At 47.0% G+C, this 27,794-nt stretch overlaps 1 protein-coding gene across 1 annotated transcript in view; it reads right to left on the bottom strand.

Moving 5' to 3' along the window:
- Window positions 1–27,794, bottom strand: part of LOC119959306 (integrin beta-2-like) — a 121,150-nt gene that overhangs the window by 46,288 nt on the left and 47,068 nt on the right. The window contains exons 3-8 of the mRNA XM_038787615.1: window positions 24,256–24,341; window positions 21,876–22,071; window positions 16,851–17,021; window positions 6,494–6,735; window positions 3,485–3,643; window positions 2,631–2,726 (exon numbers count right to left, since the gene is read on the bottom strand). Of these exons, the coding sequence (XP_038643543.1) occupies window positions 2,631–2,726; window positions 3,485–3,643; window positions 6,494–6,735; window positions 16,851–17,021; window positions 21,876–22,071; window positions 24,256–24,341 (950 nt within the window). The remainder of the gene's footprint in view (window positions 1–2,630; window positions 2,727–3,484; window positions 3,644–6,493; window positions 6,736–16,850; window positions 17,022–21,875; window positions 22,072–24,255; window positions 24,342–27,794) is intronic.

The following is a 27,794-nucleotide window of genomic DNA, read 5'->3' as shown; positions in this document are numbered from 1 at the left end:
TTGCCACCTCTCAGCCCAGCTCTGCAGCTTATCTATGTCCCTCTGTAACCCTCAACATCCTTCCGCACTATCTACAACTCCACCGACTTTAGTGTCGTCTGCAAATTTACTCACCCATCCTTCTGCGCCCTCCTCTAGGTCATTTATAAAAATGACAAACAGCAACGGCCCCAGAACAGATCCTTGTGGTACGCCACTCGTAACTGAACTCCATTCTGAACATTTCCCATCAACTACCACTCTCTGTCTTCTTTCAACTAGCCAATTTCTGATCCACATCTCTAAATCACCCTCAATCCCCAGCCTCCGTATTTTCTGCAATAGCCGACCGTGGGGAACCTTATCAAACGCTTTACTGAAATCCATATACACCACATCAACTGCTCTACCCTCGTCTACCTGTTCAGTCACCTTCTCAAAGAACTCGATAAGGTTTGTGAGGCATGACCTCCCCTTCACAAAACCATGCTGACTGTCCCTAATCATATTATTCCTATCTAGATGATTATAAATCGTATCTTTTATAATCCTCTCCAAGACTTTACCCACCACAGACGTTAGGCTCACCGGCCTATAGTTACCGGGGTTATCTCTACTCCCCTTCTTGAACAAAGGGACCACATTTGCTATCCTCCAGTCCTCTGGCACTATTCCTGTAGCCAATGATGACCTAAAAATCAAAGCCAAAGGCTCAGCAATCTCTTCCCTGGCTTCCCAGAGAATCCTAGGATAAATCCCATCCGGCCCCGGGGACTTATCTATTTTCACCTTGTCCAGAATTGCCAACACTTCTTCCCTACGCACCTCAATGCCATCTATTCTAATAGCCTGGGTCTCAGCATTCTCCTCCACAATATTATCTTTTTCTTGAGTGAATACTGACGAAAAGTATTCATTTAGTATCTCGCTTATCTCCTCAGCCTCCACACACAACTTCCCACCACTGTCCTTGACTGGCCCTACTCTTACCCTAGTCATTCTTTTATTCCTGACATACCTATAGAAAGCTTTTGGGTTTTCCTTGATCCTACCTGCCAAAGACTTCTCATGTCCCCTCCTTGCTCGTCTCAGCTCTCTCTTTAGATCCTTCCTCGCTTCCTTGTAACTATCAAACGCCCCAACTGAAACTTCACGCCTCATCTTCACATAGGCCTCCTTCTTCCTCTTAACAAGAGATTCCACTTCTTTGGTAAACCACGGTTCCCTCGCTCTACCCATTCCTCCCTGCCTGACTGGTACGTACTTATCAAGAACACGCAATAGCTGTTCCTTGAACAAGCTCCACATATCCAGTGTGCCCAACCCTTGCAGCCTACTTCTCCAACCAACACATCCTAAGTCATGTCTAATGGCATCATAATTGCCCTTGCCCCAGCTATAACTCTTGCCCTGCGGGGTATACTTATCCCTTTCCATCACTAACGTAAAGGTCACCGAATTGTGGTCACTGTTTCCAAAGTGCTCACCTACCTCCAGATCTAACACCTGGCTTGGTTCATTACCCAAAACCAAATCCAATGTGGCCTCGCCTCTTGTTGGCTTGTCAACATATTGTGTCAGGAAACCCTCCTGCACACATTGTACAAAGAATGACCCATCTAATGTACTCGAACTATATCTTTTCCAGTCAATATTTGGAAAGTTAAAGTCTCCCATAACAACTACCCTGTTACTTTCGCTCTTTTCCAAAATCATCTTCGCCATCCTTTCCTCTACATCCCTAGAACTATTAGGTGGCCTGTAGAAAACTCCCAACAGGGTGACCTCTCCTTTCCTGTTTCTAACCTCAGCCTCACCTGGTCCAACTCCAGGTAGCATACGCCCGCCCACTCCTCTCCCCCGACCAGACCAGAAATCTAGATGCTTGGGGCACGTTCTCCAAAATTGGAGCAAAAATTCAGCCCAGTGTCCAATTCTGGTCACCGCACTACCAGAAGAACATGAAGGCTTTGGAAATAGTACAGAAAAGGTTTACCAGGATGTTGCCTGGTATGGAGGGTATTAGATTGAATAAACTGGGATTGTTCTCGCTAGAGAGACGGAGGCTGAGGGGGTGACCTGATAGAAGTTTATGAAATTAATAGGGGTATGGATAGGGTGAACAGTTGGAGGCTTTTTCCCAGGGCAGAAGTGACAATTACAAGGGGGCACAAGTTCAAGGTGAGGGGGGGATAAGTTCAGTGGATATGTGCGGGTGAAGTTTTTTTACACAGAGGATGGTGGTGGCCTGGAATGCACTGCCAAGTGAGGTGGTTGCGGCAGATACGTTAGCAACCTTTAAGGCTTATCTGGTTAGGCACATGAACAGACAAGGTATAGAATGATACAGGTGGTTGGTCTAGATAGGACACGTGATCGGCACAGGCTTGGAGGGCCGAAGGGTCTGTTCCTGTGCTGTATTATGCTTTGTTAAACTGTAAAAAGTCAATTGTGCATGATTGAATTCATTTCATATTAGAGCCATTCTTTTATGAATGGTTGTTTGCCAAAGTGACCCAGTTCTGTGAAATGTTGTGCAGAGTAAGATAGTTCTATATTTGGTTTGCTCTTTCTTTGGCTACTTGCCTGACACGTTGGCCTTGTTTTGAGAACAGCTGTCAGGCATGTTGACATGAACCATAAATGATTACCTGGTATACTGGCATTATTTTTCTTGTGACTGCGAATATGGGTTGAATATTATTTTCAGCCAACTTCGAAGCCAATTCAGCAACAGAGGGATAGTCCTGGCCAAGAAACAACAGAAAGAAGATACAATGTTCCATCAATCCAGATACATTAACAGCAATTCCTCCAGTGCCTGTCTGGGCAACGCTGGGGCCATTATTGGTATAAAATAATGTTACACAAGAGATGCTGGAATAGTTGTTCAACTTCGCATTCAGACACAGACCCTAATTTGCAGATCATCAGGTATTCATCGTGTGGTGTGGTGGGGAACTTGCAGGTGGTGGTGTTCCCACGTGTTTGCTGCCCCTGTCCTTCAAGAAGCTAGCGGTTGTAGGTTTAGAAGGTGTTGTCAAAGGAGCCTTGGCAAGTTGCTACAGTGCATCCTGTAAGTGATGCGCACTGCTGCCACTGTGGTGAAGGGAGTGAAGCTTTGAACCTTTCTTCCCATGCCCCATTCTGCCCCATGGTCACACAGTAAGGGAAGGTAAAGTCGCCATAGTCCCAGGTGACCATAGGCCTTTGAGGGGGAGAGCTGACAGGTGGTGATTTAACCCAAGGATCACCACACCTCAGGCGAGAGGCAAGGTTGAGAAGGCAACGCCTTCATAAGGATGAGAGAAGTGATGACTGTGGGAATAGTGGCAAAAGCAGATGTACTTGGCACAAAGCAAGGAAAGGCAGATGAACACAAACACCGACAGCTCTGTCTCAATCTTGGCAGGGTAGTTTCCAGATGGGAATATTTAGGCCACACCGTTGCGTTGAGCAAGACGATTATGTTCACACCAACAACCAATAGGAAAGTTGTACTCACATATTTAGTGTTATCTTCATAAATGCCCATTCTATTAAGATGGCATCGGCCATCATTTGGGGTCAGGATCGCTCCAAGTTTCCCATCCCCAGCAAAATGAAATCCATCGTCGGAAGTGTACACAAGAAGTCGTGTGACATTACGCCACCCTATCTCCTTCTGTGAGAAACAACATTGCTAGTTTTAGGCTGATGCACAGGGAATATACAAAGTTATAGCTTTTGTCGCATCCTTCAAAGACTTTTTGAATTTTGCTGAATTACTTGAAAACAATTTCCAGAATCAATATTTTGTTTTTAAACATTACCACTGTAATGCATTAATTCAGGGAAAGGCACAGGGTGAGAGATCTTCCATCTCCCCGTGGATCTACTAGTGAAGAAATTCCGACTGATGAGTCCACCTTGCCGCCATCTCCCTTCCCTGTTTCCCAACTGTGCCCCCCAGTGGCTGAACAAAATACCTCTGAGCATGTGGCTGCATGGCAACTTCCATTTTCCACAATTGAACACTGGATTCAGAGTTCACCTGGTAATCCATGATATCAAAGATTCTACAGCTGGTCGAGGGGCTTTGGGGGTTGTTTGGAAGAAGGATTTAACCCAAACTATGAAGGGAGGCTAGTTAAACTGTGGTTGTTTTCCTTAGAGCAGAGAAGGCTGAGGGGGGACCTGATTGAGGTGTACAAAATTATGAGAGACAGAGACAGGGTAAATAGGAAGAAACCTTTCCCCCCCAGAGGAGGGGTCAATAACCAGAGGGCATAGATTTATGGCGATCCTCAGGAGATATAGAAGGGATTTGAGAAAAACCTTTACAACCAAGAGGGTGAAGGGAATCTGGAACTTGCTGCCTGAAAAGGTGGTAGAGGCGATGTGGTGAATGTAACTCCGTAATTCACACTGTATTGTATATACATCAGACCATGCATTTGAAAGCGCAGTTGCGTTGCCCGACCACTAGGAGGAGTAGAGCTGGGAATGCTTAGGAGTTTGTACAGGGCTCCACCCTTGGCTCCGCCCACGACTCCTCCCCCTGGACTGCTGTATAAATACCAATGCTCAGAGCCAGTCGTTCAGTTCATCAAGAGTTCAACACGGAACAGGCTGGCTCTGTTGTAAGTAGATTAAAACCACTGTTCATATCTTAAAACATGTGTCTAGTGAATTGATGGTTCCGTCAGGCGAGAAACCTCACAACATTTAAGAAGCAATTAGATGAGCACTTGAAATACCACAGCAGGCAAGGCTACGGACCAAGGACTGGAAAATGGAATCAGAATAGCTAGGTGCTCGATGGCCAGTACAGACGCAATGGGCGGGATTCTCTCAGCCCGCGACCGGGCCACGCCGCCCCAATGCCGGCATTCGAATCTCTGCAGAGAGGAGAATCGGCGCCATTGGCGCGGCATGTTTGGCGTGGCGCTGGCCGTGGGCTGCTCTATGCGGCCGGCCCGCCAATTCTCGGGCCGGGATGGGCCAAGCAGCCGTTGTGGAAACGCTGATTCCCGCCAGCGCCGTTCTAACCCGCCCTCAGCCGGCGGGAACTCAGCATGGAAGAGTCGGGTAGCGGCCTGTGGGGGGCAGGGGGGGCACCGACCCCGGGAGGGCCTCCGATGCGGCCTGACCCGCGTTCGGGTCGACCTGTTGAAGGAGGCCTGCGTGCATTGGCGATGGCGCCACTGGGCATGCACGGATCCTGCGGCGCCCAGTTCGCGCCAGGATCGGCAGCTGGAGCGGCACGAATCGCTCCAGTGCCGTGCTGGCCCCCTGTAGGGGCCAGAATTAGTCCTGGCAGCGGCCCGTTTACGACGGTGTGGACACTCTGCTGTGGGATGAGGGAACCCCGCCCAATGTGCTGAAGGACCTCTTTCTGTGCTGTAAATCTCTATGACTTTGTGTACCACTAGAGTGCATTATATAAAAGCAACATGTTGTTTAACGATATGCAGATTCACAAGGAAATGGAAATGAAAACCTTGACAACTATTAAGTGTAGATTTCAATACAGTTTAATTTTTGTCTTTAAAGTCCAGGATATGAAGCAAGGTTGTCGTAACTATGTCAAGAAATAGTGGGTTGGTCGACTCTGTGAGTTAGTTGTGTTGCCAATATATTTTAATATATTCTTTCATGGGATGTGGGCTTCGCTGGCGAGGCCAGCATTTACTACTCATTCCTTATTGCCCTTGGGGAGGTGGTGGTAAGCTAGTTTCTTGAATTGCTGTGATGTAGGTACACGCACAGTGCTGTCAGGGACCGAGTTCCAGGATTTTGCCCCAGCGACAGTGAAGGAACGGCAAAATCTTTCCAACTCAGGATGGTGAGTGACTTGGAGGGGAACTTGCGGGGGGTGGTGTTCCCAAGTATTTGCTGCCCTTTTCCTTCTACGTGTTAGCGGTCATGGGTCTGGAAGATGCACTAGGATGGGAGCAGGGTTAGACGACTTCCGTTACATAGAGAGGTGTGAGAAGCTGGGATTGTTCTCCTTCGACCAGAGAGAGTTAAGGGGAGATTTAGTAAAGGTGTCCAAAGTCCCGAGGGTTTTGAGAGAGTGAATTAGAAACAAAACTGTTTCTACTGACAGAAGGGCAAACAGATGTGAGATAATTGTGGTCGTCATCACTGATGTATATATTGTATATATAGGGTGTTGATATAGGTGTTTTATGGTTAGGCCCCTGTACTACAGGTATGGGGGTAGATCCCTGCCTGCTGGCTCCACCCAGTAGGCGGAGTACAAATATGTGTGCTCCCCGTACAGCAGCCATTTTGTCAGCTGCTGTAGGAGGCCACACATCTCAGTGTAATAAAGCCTCAATTACATTCTACTCTCGTCTTTGCGTATTTGATAGTGCATCAATAATATCGAAGATGCTGTCAAAAGGCAGTAAACTGACTGGGGAGGTTGATGAATATGTAAGCCTTGATCTTCTGCACTTCTCAGTCGACAACGTGTGTATGTAAGGTAAGCTTGTCACTGAAATGAGCCTGTCACATGCAGCCTAACCTCACACACAGCTGCCTGCATCATGGCATCCAGCCCTGCCTCTGGAGGATCCAGATTCCCAGAAATGGATTGCTTGCCGACTTCTGTCGTGAACAAGTTAGCGTCGTCGGTCAGCTTGAGGACGTGCCGAAAATCGAAAGGAGGCTGACAGGCCTCGGTTTTGTCGGGACATGGATTTTTCATCTTCTCCGGGTGCGTATTGACAAACGGCAGCACTGTCTTGTCAACAAAGGAACCAAATCCTGCAAGGGGGAACAAAAATAGGTCATCATTTGGCCGAGTTACAAATCATACTGCGCCTCGACGGCGACTGTTAGTCAACAACTCAGCTGTGAGGGTGCTGAGTACATGTGATGAGGAGCAGTCACCCCAAATGTTCCCCCCTCAATCTGTGAATGCTGAAACCTGTTCGGCAGAATTTTACAGCACAAATAGGCCATTCGGCCCAACTGGTTTATGCCAGTCATTAGGATCCATGCAGTCCTACACCCACCTGCATCACCTAATCTTATCAACATATCCTTTTATTCCTTTCTCCCTCAGGTACTTGCATAATAAATAAGAGCTCAGGCCACTCGGCCACTCAAGCCTGCTTCCCCATTTGATAAGATCATGGCTGATTGGATTGTGGCCTCAACTCCACATTCCCGCCTGTCCTTCCAGAATCCTCGACTGCCTCATCAATCAAATATCTATCTAACTCAGTCTTGAATATATTGATTGTACCAGCTTCCACTGCTCGCTGGGGAAGAGAATTCCAAACACTCACAGCCCTCAGAGATAAGGAATTCTTCCTCATCTCTGTCTTAAAAGAGACCCCCCCCCCCACACACACACACACCCCCCACGCAGGGATTCTCCATTTCCGAAACTGTGTTGATGCCGGGACTGAATCAGTGGTGTTCTACAGCAGCAAAATTGGTGCCATTCCCAGAGCAATTCATCAGCCATTAATTGGCTCGCTCCAGCGCCATGTCGAACATGATCAGTTCCAATGAGAAACAATGTTGGATACGTCGGAGTCAGAATTAACACTCAAGAGGCTGACAAGCTGCAGCCGCATAGACACATTATATGGCACGAAGTTGACAGTGGCCAGTCAGCGTCTTGTGCAGCCTTGCAGGCTGTGACAATGGTGCTCTGTGCCCACCCACCTGGCCCGCCTCCTAGCCAAACCCCGCTCCTCCCCCCGGCCCTGGCAGAAGCCTATTGGCCAGCAGCACAACTGTCAGTACACTATAGCAATATTGGACACTCTCTGTGCCCCCCCTCTCTCTCTGCCTCAACAGCCACGGTCCTGTTTCCCGATTTTTGGAAGCACAAGTGAAACCCGCCGTCAGTAATTCCTCCCGGTGGAGGCGGAGCATCGGGGAGGCCCCGGAGAATACCGGGTCAGGCCCGCTAATAATATGCTGACGGTGTTCACTGTACGTGCGGAGTAGAATGTATTGACATTACTGTCGAGGCACCGGAGCATGGCATTCCCACGGGTGCCCGGCAGCGGCTGTGATTTTGGCCTCACAACTGATTCTCCGGCCAATTGCTGTTTGCGATTTCAGAGTCAGCCGACGGAGAATCCCACACCCATTATTTTGAAACTGTGCCCCCTAATTCTACATTCCCCCATAAGTACTGGTTTCACGCAATATAGGGACATGGTAGATTAAAACAAACTTTATTACGAACACAGTATTGAAATATCTTCAACATCACACAAGCCAATAGCTTACAATTACACCTGAAAAATTCCAATCAATACAGTGACACAATAACCCTTAACTGCTATCTTTATTCCCACTCAAACAACAAACCCATCACAGATCCCAATCCATTTTAACACATAGAACATAGAACATTACAGAGTAGTGCAGGCCCTTCGGCCCTCGATGTTGCGCCGACCTGTGAAACCCCTCTAAAGCCCATCTGCACTATTCCCTTATCGTCCATATGCCTATCCAATGACCATTTAAATGCCCTTAGTGTTGGCAAGTCCACTACTGTCGCAGACAGGGCATTCCACGCCATTACTACTCTCTGAGTAAAGAACCTACCTCTGACATCTGTCCTATATCTATCTCCCCTCAATTTAAAGCTATGTCCCCTCCTGCTAGACATCACCATCCGAGGAAAAAGGCTCTCACTGTCCACCCTATCTAATCCTCTGATCATCTTGTGTGCCTCAATTAAGTCACATCTTAACCTTCTTCTCTCTAACGAAAACAGCCTCAAGTCCCTCAGCCTTCCCTCATACGATCTTCCCTCCATACCAGGAAACATCCTGGTAAATCTCCTCTGCACCTTTCCAATGCTTCCACATCCTTCCTGTAATGCGGCGACCAGAATTGCACGCAATACTCAGCCGCACCAGAGTTTTGTCCAGCTGCAACATGACCAATAAAAGCTAACACACCGTACGCCTTCTTAACAACTCTCTCAACCTGGGTGGCAACTTTCAAGGATCTATGAACATGGACACCAAGATCTCTCTGCTCATCCACACTACCAAGAATCTTACCATTAGCCCAGTACTCTGTCTTCCTGTTATTCCTTCCAAAATGAATCACCTCACACTTTTCTGCATTAAACTCCATTTGCCACCTCTCAGCCCAGCTCTGCAGCTTATCTATGTCCCTCTGTAACTTGTAACATCCTTCCGCACTGTCCACAACTCCACCGACTTTAGTGTCATCTGCAAATTTACTCACCCATCCTTCTACGCCCTCCTCCAGGTCATTTATAAAAATGACAAACAGCAGTGGCCCCAAAACAGATCCTTGTGGTACACCACTAGTAACTGGACTCCAGGCTGAACATTTCCCATCAACCACCACCCTTTGTCTTCTTCCAGCTAGCCAATTTCTGATCCAAACTGCTAAATCACCCTGAATCCCCAGCCTCCGTATTTTCTGCAATAGCCTACCATGGGGAACCTTATCAAACGCTTTACTGAAATCCATATACACCACATCAACTGCTTTACCCTCGTCCACCTGTTTGGTCACCTTCTCAAAGAACTCAATAAGGTTTGTGAGGCACGACCTACCCTTCACAAAACCGTGTTGACTACCTCTAATCAAATTATTCCTTTCCAGATGATTATACATCCTATCTCTTATAAACCTTTCCAAGACTTTGCCCACGACAGAAGGACGGCTCACTGATCTATAGTTACCAGGGTTGTCTCTACTCCCCTTCTTGAACAAGGGTACAACATTTGCTATCATCTGCAGACAATGATGACATAAAGATCAAAGCCAAAGACTCAGCAATCTCCTCCCTAGCTTCCCAGAGAATCCTAGGATAAATCCCATCCGTCCCAGGGGACTTATCTATTTTCACACTTTCCAGAATTGCTAACACCTCCTCCTTATGAACCTCAAGCCCTTCTAGTCTAGTAGCCTGTATCTGTATTTTCCTCGACAACATTGTCTTTTTCCTGTGTGAATACTGACAAAAAATATTCATTTAGCACCTATCTCCTCGGACTACTGCCCTTGACTGGCCCTACTCTTACCCTAGTCGTTCTTTTATTCCTGACTTATCTATAGAAAGCTTTAGGGTTATCCTTGATCCTACCTGCCAAAGACTTCTCATGTCCCCTCCTGGCTCTTCTTAGCTCTCTCTTTAGGTCCTTCCTAGCTAACTTGTAACTCTCGAGCGCCCTAACTGAACCTTCACATCTCATCTTTACATAAGCCTCTTTCTTCCTCTTCGCAAGTGTATCAACTACTTTAGTAAACCACGGTTCCCTCGCTCGACCACTTCTCCCTGCCTGACAGGTACATACTTATCAAGGACACACAGTATCTGTTCCTTGAACAAGCTCCACATTTCAATTGTGCCCATCCCCTGCAGTTTCCCTCCCCATCCGATGCATCCTAAGTCTTGCCTCATCGCATCATAATTGCCTTTCCCCCAGATATAACTCTTGCCCTGCGGTATATTTTTAAATACTATTAACACTCTGGAATACTTGCTGTACAGAGATTTAGAGTACCCAATTATTTCTTTTCTGAATTGTGGTGGTGAAACCCATGCAGACACGGGGAGAAGGTGCAAACCCCACACTGACAGTGACTCGGGGGCGGGATCGAACCCTGGTCCTCAGCGCCGTAAGCAGACAGATATGTGTTTTGAGACTGCTTGCAAAGATAAACATGAACCCTGTCAGAATAATACAGAATCTCTGGCTGTATTTCTTTAGAGTCTTTCTCAGCACACCTTCCACCGTTAGACGAACTCTGAACTTCACCTGAACCTCAACACCTGACTACTTCAGCCCTTGACTCCTCCCATTAACTACATGATCTCACTAAACTGAAAACAATGTCTCCCATTAACTACTTCAGAGAGAACTCTCTTAATTTGCCCAAACTTTTACGATGCCTTAATTGCACCTCTGGCTCCAAAAAGTCTAGTTGCCTTGCAAACCAGGATTTTTAAAACTCTATTGCAGCAGTCACACACTAACCAAGGCTTTTAACCCTTACAGCACCAAAAACATGTGATACACTATATCTGAAATTCCTACATTCATCACACCCGTTTGCCCTCAAATGCACCCTCTTTCATTTGCCCCAGCTGTTCCCAATGGTAGCATTCTCCACAGTCTCACCGCCACTCTCTGAAAGAAGATGTTTCTCCTGGCTTCCTCATTGGATTCATTCGTTTAAGCAGGCCTGTTGCTATGATTGAGAAGCTCAGCCAATCGGGAACAGATATTTATTCCTGGCTCAGTACCAAACCTCATATATGCGGAGGTCATGTTGCCAGGGGGGTTATGCCACTGTGCGAGTAGTACAAAGGCCTCCAGAAATTGCTCTGGGAACAAGGATTCTACCATGGCAGCTGATGGAATTTAAATTAAAGAATAAATTTATTCTTTAATATGGACAGCACGGTAGCACAAGTAGATAGCACTGTGGCTTCACATCGCCAGGGTTCAATGTTCGATTCCCGGCTTGGGTCACTGTCTGTGCAGAGTCTGCACGTTCTCCCCGTGTCTGCGTGGGTTTCCTCCGGGTGCTCTGGTTTCCTCCCACAGTCCAAAGACATGCAGGTTAGGTGGATTCGCCATGATAAATTGCCCTCAGTGATAAAAAGGTTTGGAGGGGTTATTGGGTTAAGGGGATAGGGTGGAAATGAGGGTTTAAGTGGGTCGGTGCAGACTCGATGGGCCGAATGGGCTCCTTCTGCACTGTATGTTCTATGTTCTTAATAAATCTGGAATTCAAAGTTAGCCTCAGTAATGGTGACCATGAAGCCATTGTTAATTATTGTAAAAACTCACCTGGTTCACTAATGCCCTTTAGGGAAGGAAATCTGTCACCCTTACCTGGTCTGGCCTACATGTGAATCAAGAACCACAGCAATGTGGTTGGCTCTTAACTGCCCCTCTGAAATGGTTGAGTGAATCACTCAGCTCAAGGGCAATCAGGGATGTGGGTGGGTATGATCGGGAAATATGCAGATGACACAAAAGTTTGCAGTGTAATTGATGGTGAAGAGGATAGCTGTTGTCTCCAGAATGTTAGCAATGGTTTGGTTGAGTGGAAACTGTGAGGCAGTGCATTTAGGGAGGGCAAACAAAGCCAGGTAATACTCAATAAGTGGGAAAACAGGGGGTCTGGGAAGTGAGAGCCTTGGAGTGCATGCCCACAGGTCCCTGAAAGTGGCAGGACAGGTGGATAAGGTGGTAAAGAAAGCATATGGAATGATTTCCTGTATTGGGCGAGGTATTGAATATGAAAGCAGGGATGTAATGCTGAAACTGTATAAAATGCTGGTTAGGACACTACAATTCTGGTCACCACATTACAGGAAGGACATGATTGCTCTGGAGAGAGTGCAGAGGAGATTTACAAAAATGTCAGGGCTTGAAAATGGCCAATATGAGGAAAGGTTGGATCTGCTAGGGTTGTTTTCTTCAGAACAGAGGAGACTAAGGGGTGGCCTAACTGAAATGTACAAAGTTATGAGGGGACCAGAACCAGATGGTGTAGAAAGGAAAGACCTGTTTCCCCTAATTGAGGGGTCAGTTACCAGGGGGTATATATTTAAGGTGATTGGTAGAAAAATTCGAGGGGACATGAGGAAGATCTTTTCCATGCAGAATGCGGTGGGAGTCTGGATATTGTCCAAGTCTTGCTGTGTTTGGACTTGGATTGCTTCAGTATCTGAGGAGTCGCGAAATATACTGAACATTGTGCAATCATCAGCGAACATTCCCCCCACATCTGACCTTATGTTGGAAGGAAGGTCACTGGTGAAGCCACTGAAGGGAGTTGGGCCTAGGATACTACCCTGAGGAACTCCTGCAGTGATGTCCGGGTCTAGCTCCATTCTTAGTACTAAAAATAAAACCTGAGGAAAGCACACTTTTTAAATTGACCATTAAAACTGACATTAATTAACTTTAAAGATCTTATTTAGACCTTATTTCTCCCTTTAGAATTTCATCTGACAACTAGCCCCATCTGTTTATAAGTTCATCAGATAAAGGAGCAGAATTAGGCATTTTGGCCCATCGTGTCTGCTCTACTATTTGATCATGGCTGATCTCATCCGAGCCTTAACTCCACTATCCTGACCGTTCTCCATAATGGAAAGCAACAGGTCTTCACGGAGTCCCTGGTCATGCACTCTGACCCTGCGTGGACCAACTTGCCGGTGTGGTCGCAGACATCTTCAACCTCTCCCTACTCTGTTCAAAGGTTCCCACCTGCTTCAAGAAGACCACCATCATATTTGTGCCAAAGAAGAACCAGGCAACATGCCTCAATGGCTACCGTCCGGTGGCCTTGGCATTGATCATTATGAAGTACTTCGAGAGGTTGGTCATAAGACACATCAACTCCATACTCCCAGAATGCCCTGATCCACTGCAATTTGCATACTGCCACAACTGGTCCACAGAAAACACCATCTCCTGGCCCTACACTCACCCCTGGAGCATCTTGACAACAATGACTGCTATGTCAGACTCCTATTTATTGACTACAGCTCCATCTTCAGCACCATAATCCCAGCCAAGCTCATATCCAAACTCCAAAACCTAGGATTTGGCTACTCCGTCTGCAACTGGATCTTCGACTTCCTGACCCATAGACCACAATCAGAAAGGATAAACAACAACACCTCCTCCACGATAGTCCTCAATACCGGGGCCCCGCAAGGCTCCTACTTTTCTCCCTATACACATACGACTGTGTGGCAAATTATGGCTCCAATTCCATCTACAAATTTGCTGATGATGCGACCTTAGTGGGTCGGATCTCAAACAACATTGAGTTAGAGAACAGGAAGGAGATAGAGAACCTAATCGCATGATGCAAGGAAAGAATGGTAAGGACAAGGAAGGAATTGTAAGGTGAAGGAGCCTTGGATGACAAGAGAAGTGGAGCTTCGAGTCAACAGGAAGAAGGAAGCTTATGCAAGGTTGAGGAAGCAACGGCTCTAGAGGGTTACAGAGTAGCCAGGAAGGAACTCAAAAATGGACTGAGGAGAGCTAGAAGGGGGCATGAAAAAGCCCCGGCAGGAAGGATTAGGGAAAACCCCACGGTGTTCTACACTAATGTGAGAAATAAGAGGATGATCAGAGTGAGAGTAGGACCGATCAGGGATAGTGGAAGGAACTTGTGCCTAGAGTCTGAGGACATAGGGGAGGACCTAAATGAATATTTTGCTTCAGTCTTCATGAGAGAGAGGGACTTTGTTGCTCGTGAGAACAGCATGAACGAGGTAAATAGGCTGGAACAGGTTGATATTAAGCAGGAGGATGTGCTGGAAATTTTGAAAAGCAAAGTCCCTTGGGCCTGGATATACCCAAGGTTACTACGGGAAGCAAGGTAGGAGATTGCTGCACCGCTGGCGATGATCTTTGCGTCCTCATTCTCCACTGGAGTAGTACTGGATGATTGGAGGGAGGCGAATGTTGTTCCCCTGTTCAAGAAAGGGAATAGGGAAATCCCTGGGAATTACAGACCACTCAGTCTTACGTCTGTGGTGAGCAAAATACTGGAAAGGATTCTTGGAGATAGGATTTATGATTATTTAGAAAAACATTGTTTGATTAAAGATAGCACGGCTTTGTGAGGGGCAGGTCATGCCTCACAAGCCTCGTTGAATTCTTTGAGGATGTGACGAGACACATTGATGAAGGTCAGCAGTGGATGTAGTGTATATGAATTTCAGTAAGGCATTTGATATGGTTCCCCATGGTAGACTCATTCAGAAACTCAGGGGGTATGGGATACAGGGAAATTTGGCTGTCTGGATACAGAACTGGCTGACTGAAAGAAGACAGTGAGTGGTAGTGGATGGAAAGTATTCTGCCTGGAGGTCAGTGGCCAGTGGTGTCCCACATGGATCTGTTCTGAGACCACTGCTCTTTGTGGTTTTTATAAATGACTTGGATGAGGAAGCGGAAGGGTAGGTTCGTAAATTTGCCGATGACACGAAAGTTGGAGGAGTTGTAGATCGTGTCGAGGGCTGTTGCAGGTTACAACATGACAATGACAGGATGCAGAGCTGGGCTGAGAAGTGGCAGATGGAGTTCAACCTAGATAAATGTGAAGTGATTCATTTTGGAAGGTCGAATTTTAATGCTGAATACAGGGTGAAAGGCAGGATTCTTGGAAGTGTGGAGGAACAGAGGGATCTTGGGCTCCACATACATAGATCCCTCAAAGTTGCCACCAGGTTAATAGGATTGTTAAGAAGGCGTATGGTGTGTTGGCTTTCATTAACAGGGGGATTGAGTTTAAGAGTCGTGAGGTTTTGCTGCAGCTTAATAAAACCCTGGTTAGACCACACTTGGAATATTGTGTCCAGTTCTGGTCGCCTCATTATAGAAAGGATGTGGATGCTTTGGAGAGGGTGCAGAGGAGATTTACCCAGGATCCTGCATGGACTGGAGGGCATGTCTTGTGAAGAAAGGTTGAGGGAGCAAGGCATTTCTCACTGGAACGAAGAAGGAAGAGAGGTGACTTGATGGAGGTGTACAAAGTGATGAGAGGCTTGGATAGAGTGGATAGCCAGAGACTTTTCCCCAGGGCGGAAATGGTGTCACGTGGGGGCATAATTCTAAGGTGATTGGAGGAAGGTATAGGTCAGATGTCAGAGGTAGGTCCTTTACACAGAGAATGGTGGGTGTGTGGAATGCACTGCCATCGGAGGTGGTGGAATCAGAGTCATTAGGGATATTTAAGCGACTCTTGGACAGACACATGGACAGCAGTAAATTGAAAGGGTGTGGGTTAGGTTGATCTTAGATTCGGAAATTGGTCAGCACTGTGCTGTACTGTTCTATGTTCTCTATGTTCTATGCAATGACACCAATCTTTCCCTCGACGTCAGCAAAACTAAGGAGCTGGTCATCGACTTCAGGAAGCGAAGTGTCGTACACACCCCTGTCCACATCAATGGTGCTGAGGTGGAGATGATTGACAGCTTCAAATTCTAAGGTGTACACATCACCAACAATGTGTCCTAGTCCACCCATTTTGATGCTACGACCAAGAAAGCTCAACAACGCATATGTCCTCAAGAAACTAAGGAAATTTCTGGTTGTTCCGATACCCCGAAGATTGCCACTATTGGGCATGGCTTCACCCTCACCCCCACAATCTTGGACATTGGCTCGGAGAAGGCTGTCCAGAACCCAGCAGGTTTGGGACAAGCCCAAAACATGTTGGGATAGTTGGCCGGGGCCCTCTGGCACCGCTCACATTTATCCTCCACCTCCGGGAAGAACCTGTGCATTCGGGTTCTGGTCAGGTGCGCTCTGTGCACCACTTTGAGCTGCAAAAAGCTTAGCTTTGCGCAGGAGGAGGTGGAGTTCACCCTGCTCAGTGCTTCGCTCCAGAGTCCCCATCCTACCTCTGTCCCCAGTTCGTCCTCCCATTTTTGTCTGGTCCCGTCCAGTGGAGTCCGGGCTCTGTCCAGTAGCTGTCCGTATATTTTCTCACATAGCCCTCCCTTCTCGCTGCTTGTGCCTATCAGGTCCTCTAGTAGTGTGCTTTCTGGGGTCCTGGGGTACCTTACTGTCGCTTTGCGGAGGAAGTGCTTTATTTGGAGGTGTCTCAATTCCTGTCCCAGCATCCACCGCAGTCTGGGGTAGCGCGTTCCACAGATTCACAAAACTTGGGAGAAGTAGTTTAAAAAAATTAATTGTTCTTGTTAAATAAATTATGGCTTCACTCTCTTCCCTGAGATAGTAAAACACAACATTTTGTTGCAGCAGATGTCGACTTGACCACTTCCAGACTATGGTTAACAATGCCCATTTTTTAAAGTTGAGCGACCACAAGCCTTATTAATCTACAACAAGCAATATGGGAAGTGATGGATGGCTCACCAATTTTGATCGATTTTGTGACACGCCTCAGGGCTTGAAGAAGCTGCCCTCCCAGGTTCTTCACATTCACCAGATCGTCTTTCATGGAGTAGGACAGGTCCATGAGGTAGTACAGGTCAACAGGGTAACCCTCCGCACGCTTAAACCTCACCTGAATCTTCTGTGGGCGGCCTGAAACATAAGGCAATATAATTGATAAAGTGTCAGAAACAAAACTGCAACTTACCCTTTATCTTCAAGTCATATATAAAGTTTTTCATCTATTGTTGTTTTAATGTCATCGTCCGTAGAATCTACAGAATCATTTACAGTGCAGAAAGAGGTAATTCGGCCCATCGAGTCTGCACCATCTCTCCAAAAGAGCACCCTAATCTCGGCCCAATCCCCACTGTACCCCTGTAACCCAACCTAACCTTTGGACACAAAGAGACAACTTAGCATGGCCAATGCACCTGACCTGCACATCTTTGGACTGTGGGAGCAAACTGGAGCACCTGGAGGAAACCCACGCAGACACTGGGAGAATGTGCAGACTCCACACAGTCACCCGAGGCTGGAATTGAACCCAGGAACCTGGTGCTGTGAAGCAGCAGTGTTAACCACTGTGCCACCGTGCCGCCCCGAAGTCCAAAGTGAGATAAAAAATGTCATATGTTTTATCGATCTTGATAACTGACCTTCCACTAAGGTTGTGCTCATCTGCCCATCTCCAAAAGCACCTTCCTGACAAATTGTTGGCAGCCTTCCGATCCGTCACACAATTGTTTCACGCTTTGGTGGTCAACTCCACATTGAACTCCATCTAGTGTGACTCAGGAGCCCCACTCCGGCAGGATGGGTCCCTGCTGCAGTTGAAGACAGGGAGCTGAGATGGTGCACGATTCACTTGCCTCAGTTTGCCCTGGGCCCTCTTCTCAACCAGCTGAACCTTTCATTCCTGCTCACCTCTTCCAGTGCCTTTCCAAACAGTCAGTCGCCGGTTGGCAACTGTCTCCAGGTTGTCCATGCTTATGTTTGCCATCTTCATATCTCATTTTATTTCTGTGCGGCACGTAGCGCAGTGGTTAGCACTGTTGCTTCACAGCACTAGGGACCCAGGTTCGAATCCCGGCTTGGGTCACTGTCTGTGAGGAATCTGCACATTCTCCCAGTGTCTGCTGGGTTTCCTCCGGGTGCTCTGGTTTCCTCCCACAAATCCTGAAAGATGTGCTTGTGAGGTGAATTGGACACTCTGAATTCTCCGTCAGTGCACCAGAACAGGCGCTGGTATGTGGTGACTAGGGGCTATTCACAGTAACTTCATTGCAGTGTTAATGTAAGCTTATTTCTGACAATAAAGATAATTATTATTATTTGCAGGTGTCCTTGTAGTGGAGGTGTGCAGATGTCCTGTAGGAGTGTAGCCCAGTGGCCAGTTCACCATGTGGAAAGTATTTGGGTTTACCGCCATCATCGATGATGTGTATAATGCAAAGATTGTGACCCCGTGCAAGGGCGACCACAGTAATTGTAACAACGATTGAGGCACCGCCCTGCAGAGGGAACATTGTAGAGAAGTATTTGCCCAGGTTGCCTGTCAGACTGCATATCCTGGCTGAAAGCTTCTTCCCAAAATTCCAGCATAGTTTCAGGAATAGAAGATCTACAATCAACACAATCCAAAGATGTGCAGGTTAGGTGGGGGTATGGGGATGGGGTGGGGAAAGCGGGCCTGGGTTGATTGCTCTTTCAGAGGTTCGGTACACACCAGATGGGAATGGCCTCCTTCTGCACTGTCGGGATTCTATGGGTAGTTCTCTCAGTCTGACAGTTTCAAGAGAAATACCGTGAACAAACGAGACCATTATCTATTGCCTTCATCGATCTCACTATATCAATTATAGCGGCTGTCTATTAAGCTGCTGGAGATAATTAGCTGTGTGGTCAAGCTACTCAATGTGATCTCCTCTTTCCGTGACAACATTCGTGTTTAGGTCAGCTGTGACTGGACAAGATCAGCACTCTTGGAGATCCCCAGAGATGTCACACGAGGTTGTGCCCTGGCAAACACTCTTTGGAATATTCTCCTCTGTTGTTGTCATCTGCATTTGGTTCATCCACAGAAGGTGGCTCCCTACAGATGAGAACAGATAAAAAGCCTTCCCTCCCCACAATTAGCCTCTGACTGATTTTGGCACGGGTTTTTTAGCCACTTTCCCTTGGGTGTTTGCTAAGCTAAATCAAACATAATTCCGTGATAGGCATTACCATCGTGATTCTACCGCCCGGTCATGCCTGACGTGGAGCCGGGCACGATGGGTGAATTGTGGGAGAGACCCAAATTGGGGGCAAAATCTCGTACAAGTCACCTGACTCGCAGCACGCAGCACGATTTGGATCATGCCCTCACTGGGCTTGATCCAGGTAGTGACATTTAAATGATCATTTAAATGCAGGCAGTCATCTCGACACCGCATTCACCTGGCGCCTGGGAGTCTCCAGCTGCACTAGCAAGGCTTCAACCTGGCGCCCATTAGCACTGCTCACCACAAGCAGATACCAGTCGTGATGGCCACTTAGAGGTATCGGCAGCCAATGAAGGCCCCCAAGGGCCGGGGACAGAGTCAACTATATCCCGGCATCCCTCCTGGCATCTGTGCACCCTGGTAGTGCCAAGCTGCACTGCCAGGGTGTCAGTGTCAAGGGTTACAACCTGAGGGGGGGCCATTCCCATTAAATGGGTGAGGGGGGATGAAGGGTGGGGGAGGTGAAGGGGGATATGAAGGGGCCTCATAAAGGTTGGCGGGTGAAGGGGGACCTGGGGTACCTGAAAAAGGGGCGGTCCTCAGCAACCTCATAGTGGGGTGTCTCATCTGGGGGGGGGGGGGTGGCAAGTAATGCCCATGTCTGTGGGGGTTGGCACTGCCCATGGGTGGGGGCTGTGGGGGACCCTCACACTTACTGAGAGATCAGGGCGTCCTTTCAAAATGGTGCCCTGATCTCTGAGGATCTGGTCTTGCTGGTGAATTCCACTTCCCACTGCTGAAAAAATTTGTAAGCGTGGACTAGACCGGGAAGAAAGTCCTCATGGACCAAACAAATGTCTATAAGTGTGGGTGACTACCGGTGTGGATCTCAGCCAAAAAGCCAGTGGGGAAACACCCGCCAAAGATGCCCAAAATGACACTTAGAAATCTTGGTTGAATCGTGCCCAAAAACTGTGGTCCAAACACTGGCTAAGAGAGGCTACAGGAGATGAGCTAGTCTCTTGAACCTCTCTCAACCTACCTGTCCAATACTGACCACCTTCCGCTTGAGTGCGACCAACTGCCCATCTCCAAAAAACATCTGCCCGGCAGATAGTTGGCAGCCTTCCAATTCATGAGAGAATGTTTTTCGCCTTGGCGGTCAACTTTGTGTTAAGTATGGGCTGGTGTGGCCCAGGAAACCCGCTCTGGCATGGGGAATCTTTGTCACAGTTGCTGCATACGAGGACATTGGGCTGGGATGACTCGCTAGCCTCCCTTTTCTCTGGGTCTGAGCTTTTCATTTCTGCTTGACTCTTCCAAAGCCCTTCCAAACAGTCAGCCTCCAGAGGTCCTCGGTGACTGTCTTTCACTTGCCTGACTGAGGGGAGTCAGACTGGAGAAATAAGCATGTGGCAGATTCTCAATGTACAGGTGATGATCTCATCGTGGGGATTCTAGTAGCAGACAAGCATGTGCATCATGTCAGGAAAGACGATTCTGATCAAAGATGAGTGTGTGCATCCAGAATGAATAGCTGGGTGCCTGAATCAGACCCACCACAAGTATGTGCATTAATAGAAGCTGATCTAACTCGTGTTTGGTTCACCAGCTTGCAGACAGTGAGTGAACTGAATTTCCTGTGAACACAGCTGAGTGGTCTGAAGGCAGCCAAAGGGAGGGAGACAACTGAAGCGTAAGGAGAAAGAGCAAACACAATTCATTGCGGAGAAGTGTGATATCGGGCAAGCTCGCACAAGAAAACATGAAAATATCGACATCATGGAATGCCTGCATGTTAAATTTAATTAACCTCTCCTTTGCCCATCCACCCAGATGCTGCACAATTTCAGCTTTATTTATTTTCTTCTTCTGCTCCCTCAGCAACACAGCACAGCCTCATCAAAACTCAGACTGTGAAAGGTACTGGGTCCGGTTTCAGCTCCTTGTAAGGGAACGCATTTTTAAAAATAAATTTAGAGTACCCAATTATTTTTTTTTCCAATTAATGGCCAATTTAGCATGGTCAATCCACCTAACCTGCACAACTTTGGGTTGTGCAGGTGAGATCCACGTAGACAGGGAGAGAATGTGCAAACTCCACATGGACAGTGAGTCGGGACCAGGATCAAACCCGGGTCATCGGCGCTGTGAGGCAGCAGTGCTAACCACTGTGCCGCCATGCCGCCCTGGGATTGCATTTTGAACAAATTAAAATTTCACCCAGTTTTTACGAACAGCACAAAAAAAAAGCAAGAGGCTGGCAACCAGCCATCGCCCTCCACATTGGCCTTTTCCTGTTCCTTGGTTTCATTCAGATTCCTTGAACGATATATGAAGCAATATGATAAATATAAACATTTGAAATTTGTTGAGATTTTGACTTGTTGGTTTTTGTTTTATTCATTCTTTCATGGTATGTGAGTGAATTTGGCTGGGCCAGCATTTTTTGTCCATCCCTAATTGCCCCTTGAACTAAGTGTTTTGCTCAGCCACTTCGTCAACCACATTGCTGTGGGTCTGAAATCACATGTAGGCCAGACTGAGTAAAGGCAGCAGGTTTCCTTCTTTGAAGGGCAATGTTGAACCAGATGGGTTTTTTATGACAATCGATAATAGTTGGCAGGTCACCATTATATGACTATTAATAATTGAATTTAAATTCCACCCAAGCTGCCGTGGTGGGATTTGCACCTGTGTCCCCAAAGCACTGGTTTGGGCCTCTGGATTACTAATCCGGTGACATTACCACTCCACCATCATCTCCCCATATGATATAGCTCGCAACGTGAGCATTTACCTCGTCGAAGATAAAGTTTAACTTTCTGCGGTTTTATCTGTATCACATTAGCTCCTGAATTCACGAGTGGCTTGTCCACTTTCAACTCCATGTTATTTGGTGGGTTGATTATGTCTGCTTGTATGCAACCTCTCTTTTTCAGGGTGTCCTCAGAGTCACAGCGTGCGGAATTTGGTTCTCCAGCCTTGGTGAAATTCTGTGCAGGAAATAAAAGCATACATAATGCAGAAAACAACAACAGCATGACATTCAGCAATACTTCCTGCCTGCCCAGAGAGGCAGCACATTTGCAAAGGTTTCTGACAGTGCATCAGGTGGGGCTGCTGGATTGAAGTAGGGGCTACAATGGCAAATCAATCAGATTTTCAGCAAGGTTAGAGGTCGCAGGTCTGCCAGCAGCCACCAGGAGAGCAACACGGTTAATGTTTTGAGTTCTTTAACTTTTCGACAGAACTGAAAGTATTTTTAGCACATCCCTTAATATTCTTTTTTTTTGTGAAGTGGAATATGGTCCCATTCCTGAGGTAGAAGTGGGCACTTTGTTGTGGAATCAGCAGATTTTACCAGCCTGCATATTCCTCCAGCGTTTTATCAGTGGTGGTTACAACCCAACATAAACAGAATAGAGAAGGATGATTGTCAGATTACGACTGTACACATTTCTGTCTGTTCGTTATTGTTTCTCATTCAAAAAGTAATCTGAACTGCTTTTGACTCATGTTTTTACTTCATACCGATTACCTCAACCTGCAAGAGCATCATCAGTCTAATTCCACACTAACAGAAGGGCTGGGCACTTGCCAAATCTTCCTCACGCAAGGAATATGAGAAGGAATCTACAATTAATTGGTGGCAGCCTCTCTCGGTGTGAACCTATGCCTGGAAAATTAGCTGGATTGAGGAAAAACAGACCGAAACATCCTCATAGTGATGGATCGTCAAGGTGGTGGAACGGAAAATCTAGGAACCCAGTTATTACAATGTTTTACTGATCCCGGATTCTGCAATATTGGTTGCACCAGCAGCTGTTCGACTACCAAGCCCCTTCGCCCTCACCAAAGGAAATATGTGCTCCAGGCAAGGGGAAATGAGGAACCTTCAGCTTTATTTAGTCAGATTCGACAGAATCAAAAGATCTTGATTGTTTTGTTTTAAAATAAACTTTACATTTCTAAATGACCTGGGGTTTGCAGTCAGCAGTGAACAAACTGCACTCAATTTTGCTTGGATCTCTTGCATTACATTTTGCTATGAATTGGAAACCATTTGGGAAGGGGGTTGAGAACAAGGAATTACAGGGTCGCAGTCTCAGGGTACGGGTAGGCCATTTAGGGCTGAGATAAGGAGAAGGTTCTTCACTCAGAGGGTGGTGAACATGTGGAATTCTCTACCACAGAAGTTACTGAAACTAAGAAGGAAATAGGTAGACTTTCCGTCTCTAAAGGCCTCAAGGTGTATGGAGAGAGAGGGCCAGTATGGCGTTGAGATAGAGGATCAGCTATGATCACATTCAAAGGGCTGAATGAGCTACTCCTGCTCATATTTTGTATGTTTCTATTTCAGTAAGACTCCATATACAGTCCCTCTGCAAGGTATCTGGGACCAATGTGAAGAGGGCAAGCTTCTCAGTATCTCCTTAACCAACAAGATTTAATTTTTTTAACTGAGGTGCAGAGTCTGAACCAATGTAAAATCACAGAAAGCAAAAAATAAAGAGAGGGAAAGAAAGGTGGGATTCAAGGAGAATGGGATTAAAGAGGCAGAACGAAAAAGTTAAAAGTTCACTTTTTAAATCTCCAACAATAATTAAAATCTGAAGGAGTGAGACCCCATAACTGTACAAGTTTATTTTCAATACCAGACAGGCTGTTCCTTGATAAATGACTCCACTGTAGGAATTGGGCTCCTCAGAATGCCAATTCCACTGCTTTATTGATTTTGTGGCCGAGGTTATTGACATTTCAGCCGAGCTTCTGAGGGCTAATCATATGCTTCTGAAATTTCAAATTTACAATTCTTATAACAATCTCAAAAGTTAGTCCTTTGAAATGAATACCAGCCATAGATAACTCTCAAAAGCACACACTGTCTCTCACATAATCCAGCTAGACACTGCTTGAATAGCTGTATTGTCAGGAATTGATTGGTTCATCATATATATGGTTTGTCCTACCTTCCATTACAGACTATTCCACTTTCAATTAGCAATCAGTTCATCACCAATATAATCCATACCAATATTTAAAAATGGGCTCCCTTCTTTCTGATACAAGCAGTTCCATTCTCAAGTATTGTTTTATTGCTGGTAAACCATATTGTACTTTCAGTGGGCACTGTACCAGACATTATAAACTGTGCCCTTGTACACAATCCAGCTTACCAGTGTCTTACACCAGGCGCATGTCGGACCTAAATTGATGCATTCCCGGCAGGTTGCTTCTGCATGTGTGGGATTACAGGAAGGATCTAAACAAAAAAAATAGAAAATTGGTTCATTTACTGTTACAGCCGATTGTATTTATAAAGATCGCATGTAAAAAAGCAAGATAAAGGGCACATCAAACATACCTAGTGCCACCTCTGCAGCATATTGCTATTTAAAATTTATTTAGAGTACCCAAATTTTTTTTTCAGGGACAATTTAGCGTGGCCAATTCACCTAACCTGAACATCTCGGATGGCACGGTAGCACAGTGATTAGCACTGTTGCTTCACAGCTCCTGGGTCCCAGGTTCAATTCCTGCTTGGGTCACTATCTGTGTGGAGTCTGCACGTTCTCCCCATGCTTGTGTGGATTTCCTCCGGGTGCTCCGCGCACAAGTCCCGAAAGACGTGCTTGTTAGGTAATTTGGACATTCAGAATTCTCCCTCTGTGTACCCAAACAGGTGCCGGAATGTAGGGACTAGGGGCTTTTCACAGTAACTTCATTGCAGTGTTAATGTAAGCCTACTTGTGACAATAAAATTAATTAATTAATTAATTTGAGTTGAGGGGGTAAAACCCACGCAGACACGGGGAGAATGTGCAAACTCCACACAGACAGTGACCCGGGGCCGGAATCGAACCCGGGTCCTCTGCGTCGTAGGCAGCAGTGCTAAATACCTTGCCGCCCTGCAGCGCATCGTCACAATCAAATGGACAAGAATTATTGGGTGGAATCCAAAGTCTAAGTTTGGTGGCAGACACAGAAGGGTGAGTGATTTGCGTTGGGGAGGTCTTATGGCTGAATAGGTACAGGCTTGGCATGTTCAACTCATTACTTATCCATCCATGGGGAATGCAGCAAATCTCGTGATGGGAGGTCGGCAGGATGTTTCGTCCATCTCGTCATTACCTCATGGGCTCAAAAGTCCGGAAGCCATATTTAAACGTCACTTAGACAGCCTTCCCCCCTCCTCCCTGAGCCTACCTCCCAGGTCCAGCCTACACATGACCCCCACTCCACCCACCTTCCAGCCGTCGCACAGCTTGTGCTCCAGCGCTCGATATGAGTGAAGTTACGAAGCCCTTGAGAAGACGGTTTAATAAGGCAGTATTAAGTGCTGTATCCTTTTCACTGAACAGGGTGTCCAGGTAGCACACAATAAAATAAAGAACATGCATTTCTATAACTTTGACAATGGAGCTTTTCATAGCCTCAAGACATCCCAATTTATATAGCCAATTAAACCTTCTACTGGGGGCTTATACCTCCGAGCCTCGCGAGGGGGGCTTGGGGAATAAACATCCTCGACAGACTGGACACGAGATAGAACCTGGAATCACAATTAGACACACAGGTCAAAAACTTCCCCAGAGAAACGACGACATACCCCCAGATACCAGGATATTCGATAGTTGAGGAACTGTTGGACACGGGTGACCTAGGGAGGGGAAACTGTACAAGTGACCATTGGAGGAGGTAGGCTCCCCCTGGATGAGACCAAGGAAAAATGGGAGAAATAACTAGGTATAGAAGTGGGGGGGAGGGGACACACTACACAGGGTGGGGCAGCAGGGTAGCATGGTGGTTAGCATAAATGCTTCACAGCTCCAGGGTCCCAGGTTCGATTCCCGGCTGGGTCACTGTCTGTGTGGAGTCTGCACGTCCTCCCCCTGTGTGCGTGGGTTTCCTCCGGGTGCTCCGGTTTCCTCCCACAGTCCAAAGATGTGCGGGTTAGGTGGATTGGCCATGCTAAATTGCCCGTAGTGTCCTAATTAAAGTAAGGTTAAGAGGGGGTTGTTGGGTTACGGGTATAGGGTGGATACGTGGGTTTGAATAGGGTGATCATGGCTCGGCACAACATTGAGGGCCGAAGGGCCTGTTCTGTGCTGTACTGTTCTATGTTCTATGTTTTAACTGGGGGAAATCATGGAGAGTATCAACTTCATGCAGACAGGGAAGATGCCGGGTCCAGATGGACTTATGCAAAAGATTTATGACACCACTGGCCCTGCACTTGCAGGAGATGTTCGCTGACTTGCTGGTGATGGGCACCCTGCCACCAAGACCAGCACAAGCATCAATACTGCTTATACCCAAAAAGGACAAAGCCAATCTCGCAACTCAGTGTTGATGCAACAACCCTGACTAAGCAGCTGAAGGGTTGCGTGCCGGAGGTGGTCGCTGAGGACCAGGCGAGTTTTGTCAAGAATAGGCAGCTGACATCAAAAATCAGGCACCTGCCAAAGGTGATAATGACCCACCCGGGGAGAGAACACCTGAAGTGATCATCTCCCTTTACGCAGTAAAAGCCTTCGACAGAATCACATGTAAGTACCTCATAGACGTACTGGAATGGTTTGGGCTTGGGCCAGGGTTCACTCCTGGGTGAAACTAGTGTACAATATTCCCATGGCGAGTGTCGAGACTAACACCACCAGATCTAAATACTTCCAGCTGCACAGAGGCACGAGGCACGTCCACTATCCCCGCTGCTGTTCGCTCTTGCAATCGAGCAACGAGCGATCACCCTCAGAATGGCGAAGGTTTGGAGAGGTATGCAGAGGAAGGACAGAGAGCATAAGGCAGGGGTGGGCAAACTACGGCCCGCCAAAGGTATTTCTGCGGCCCACCAAGTCATTAAAAAAAAAGATTTTTTTTTTTTTTAATTTTTAAAAAAAAAAATTTTTTTTAAGGTTAATGGGGGGGGGGGGCTTTTGGGTTACTTACTGGTATAGGGTGGATACGTTGACTTGAGTAGGGTGATCATTGCTCGGCACAACATCGAGGGCCGAAGGGCCTGTTCTGTGCTGTACTCTGTTCTATATGAGGCGCCCAGAATCATAACCGGGTGAAGTAATTATTTTACTTAATATACTATGCGGCCCTTTGTGAATTGTGAATTTCTGAATGTGGCCCTTGCACGGAAAAGTTTGCCCACCCCTGGCATAAGGTATCACTCTTTGCAGATAATCTGCTCGTCTATTTCTTGAACCCCCAAGACAACATGGAAGGGATCATGAAACTCCTAAAGGAGTTTGGTGCCTTCTCGGGCTACAAACTCAACCTGAGCAAAATTGAAATATCCCTGGCGAACCTTCGCCGGGGGTGAACCCAAATATCCAAATTAGGGTCCTAAAAGGAGAAGAAGCCTGCGAGGCCTGGCCCTCCCAATCTGACAGTACTATCACTGGGCGGCTACAACAGGAAGAGTGAGGGGATGGATGAAGGAACCGGGAACGGAGTAGACGAGGATGGAGGAGAGTTTCTGCACGGGTCATCCCTCTGAGCCCTAGTCACAACTGCACTGCCATCCCCTCCGACCAAATACTCAAGATGCTCAATGGTGGTAGCCACGCTCCGAACGTGGTATCAGATGAAACAGAACATTGGCCAATCTGAAATGTCCACTATGGCCCCCATCTGTAACCACAGGTGTATGCCTTCAAAAGGTGGGGACAGGGGGAGGGGACACTGATGGTGAGAGACATGTACA

Source organism: Scyliorhinus canicula, chromosome 2 (assembly GCF_902713615.1).
Source record: "Scyliorhinus canicula chromosome 2, sScyCan1.1, whole genome shotgun sequence".
Taxonomy (NCBI): domain Eukaryota; kingdom Metazoa; phylum Chordata; class Chondrichthyes; order Carcharhiniformes; family Scyliorhinidae; genus Scyliorhinus; species Scyliorhinus canicula.
Note: the sequence above shows the minus strand (reverse complement) of the source record. Positions and strands in the feature narration are given on the sequence as shown.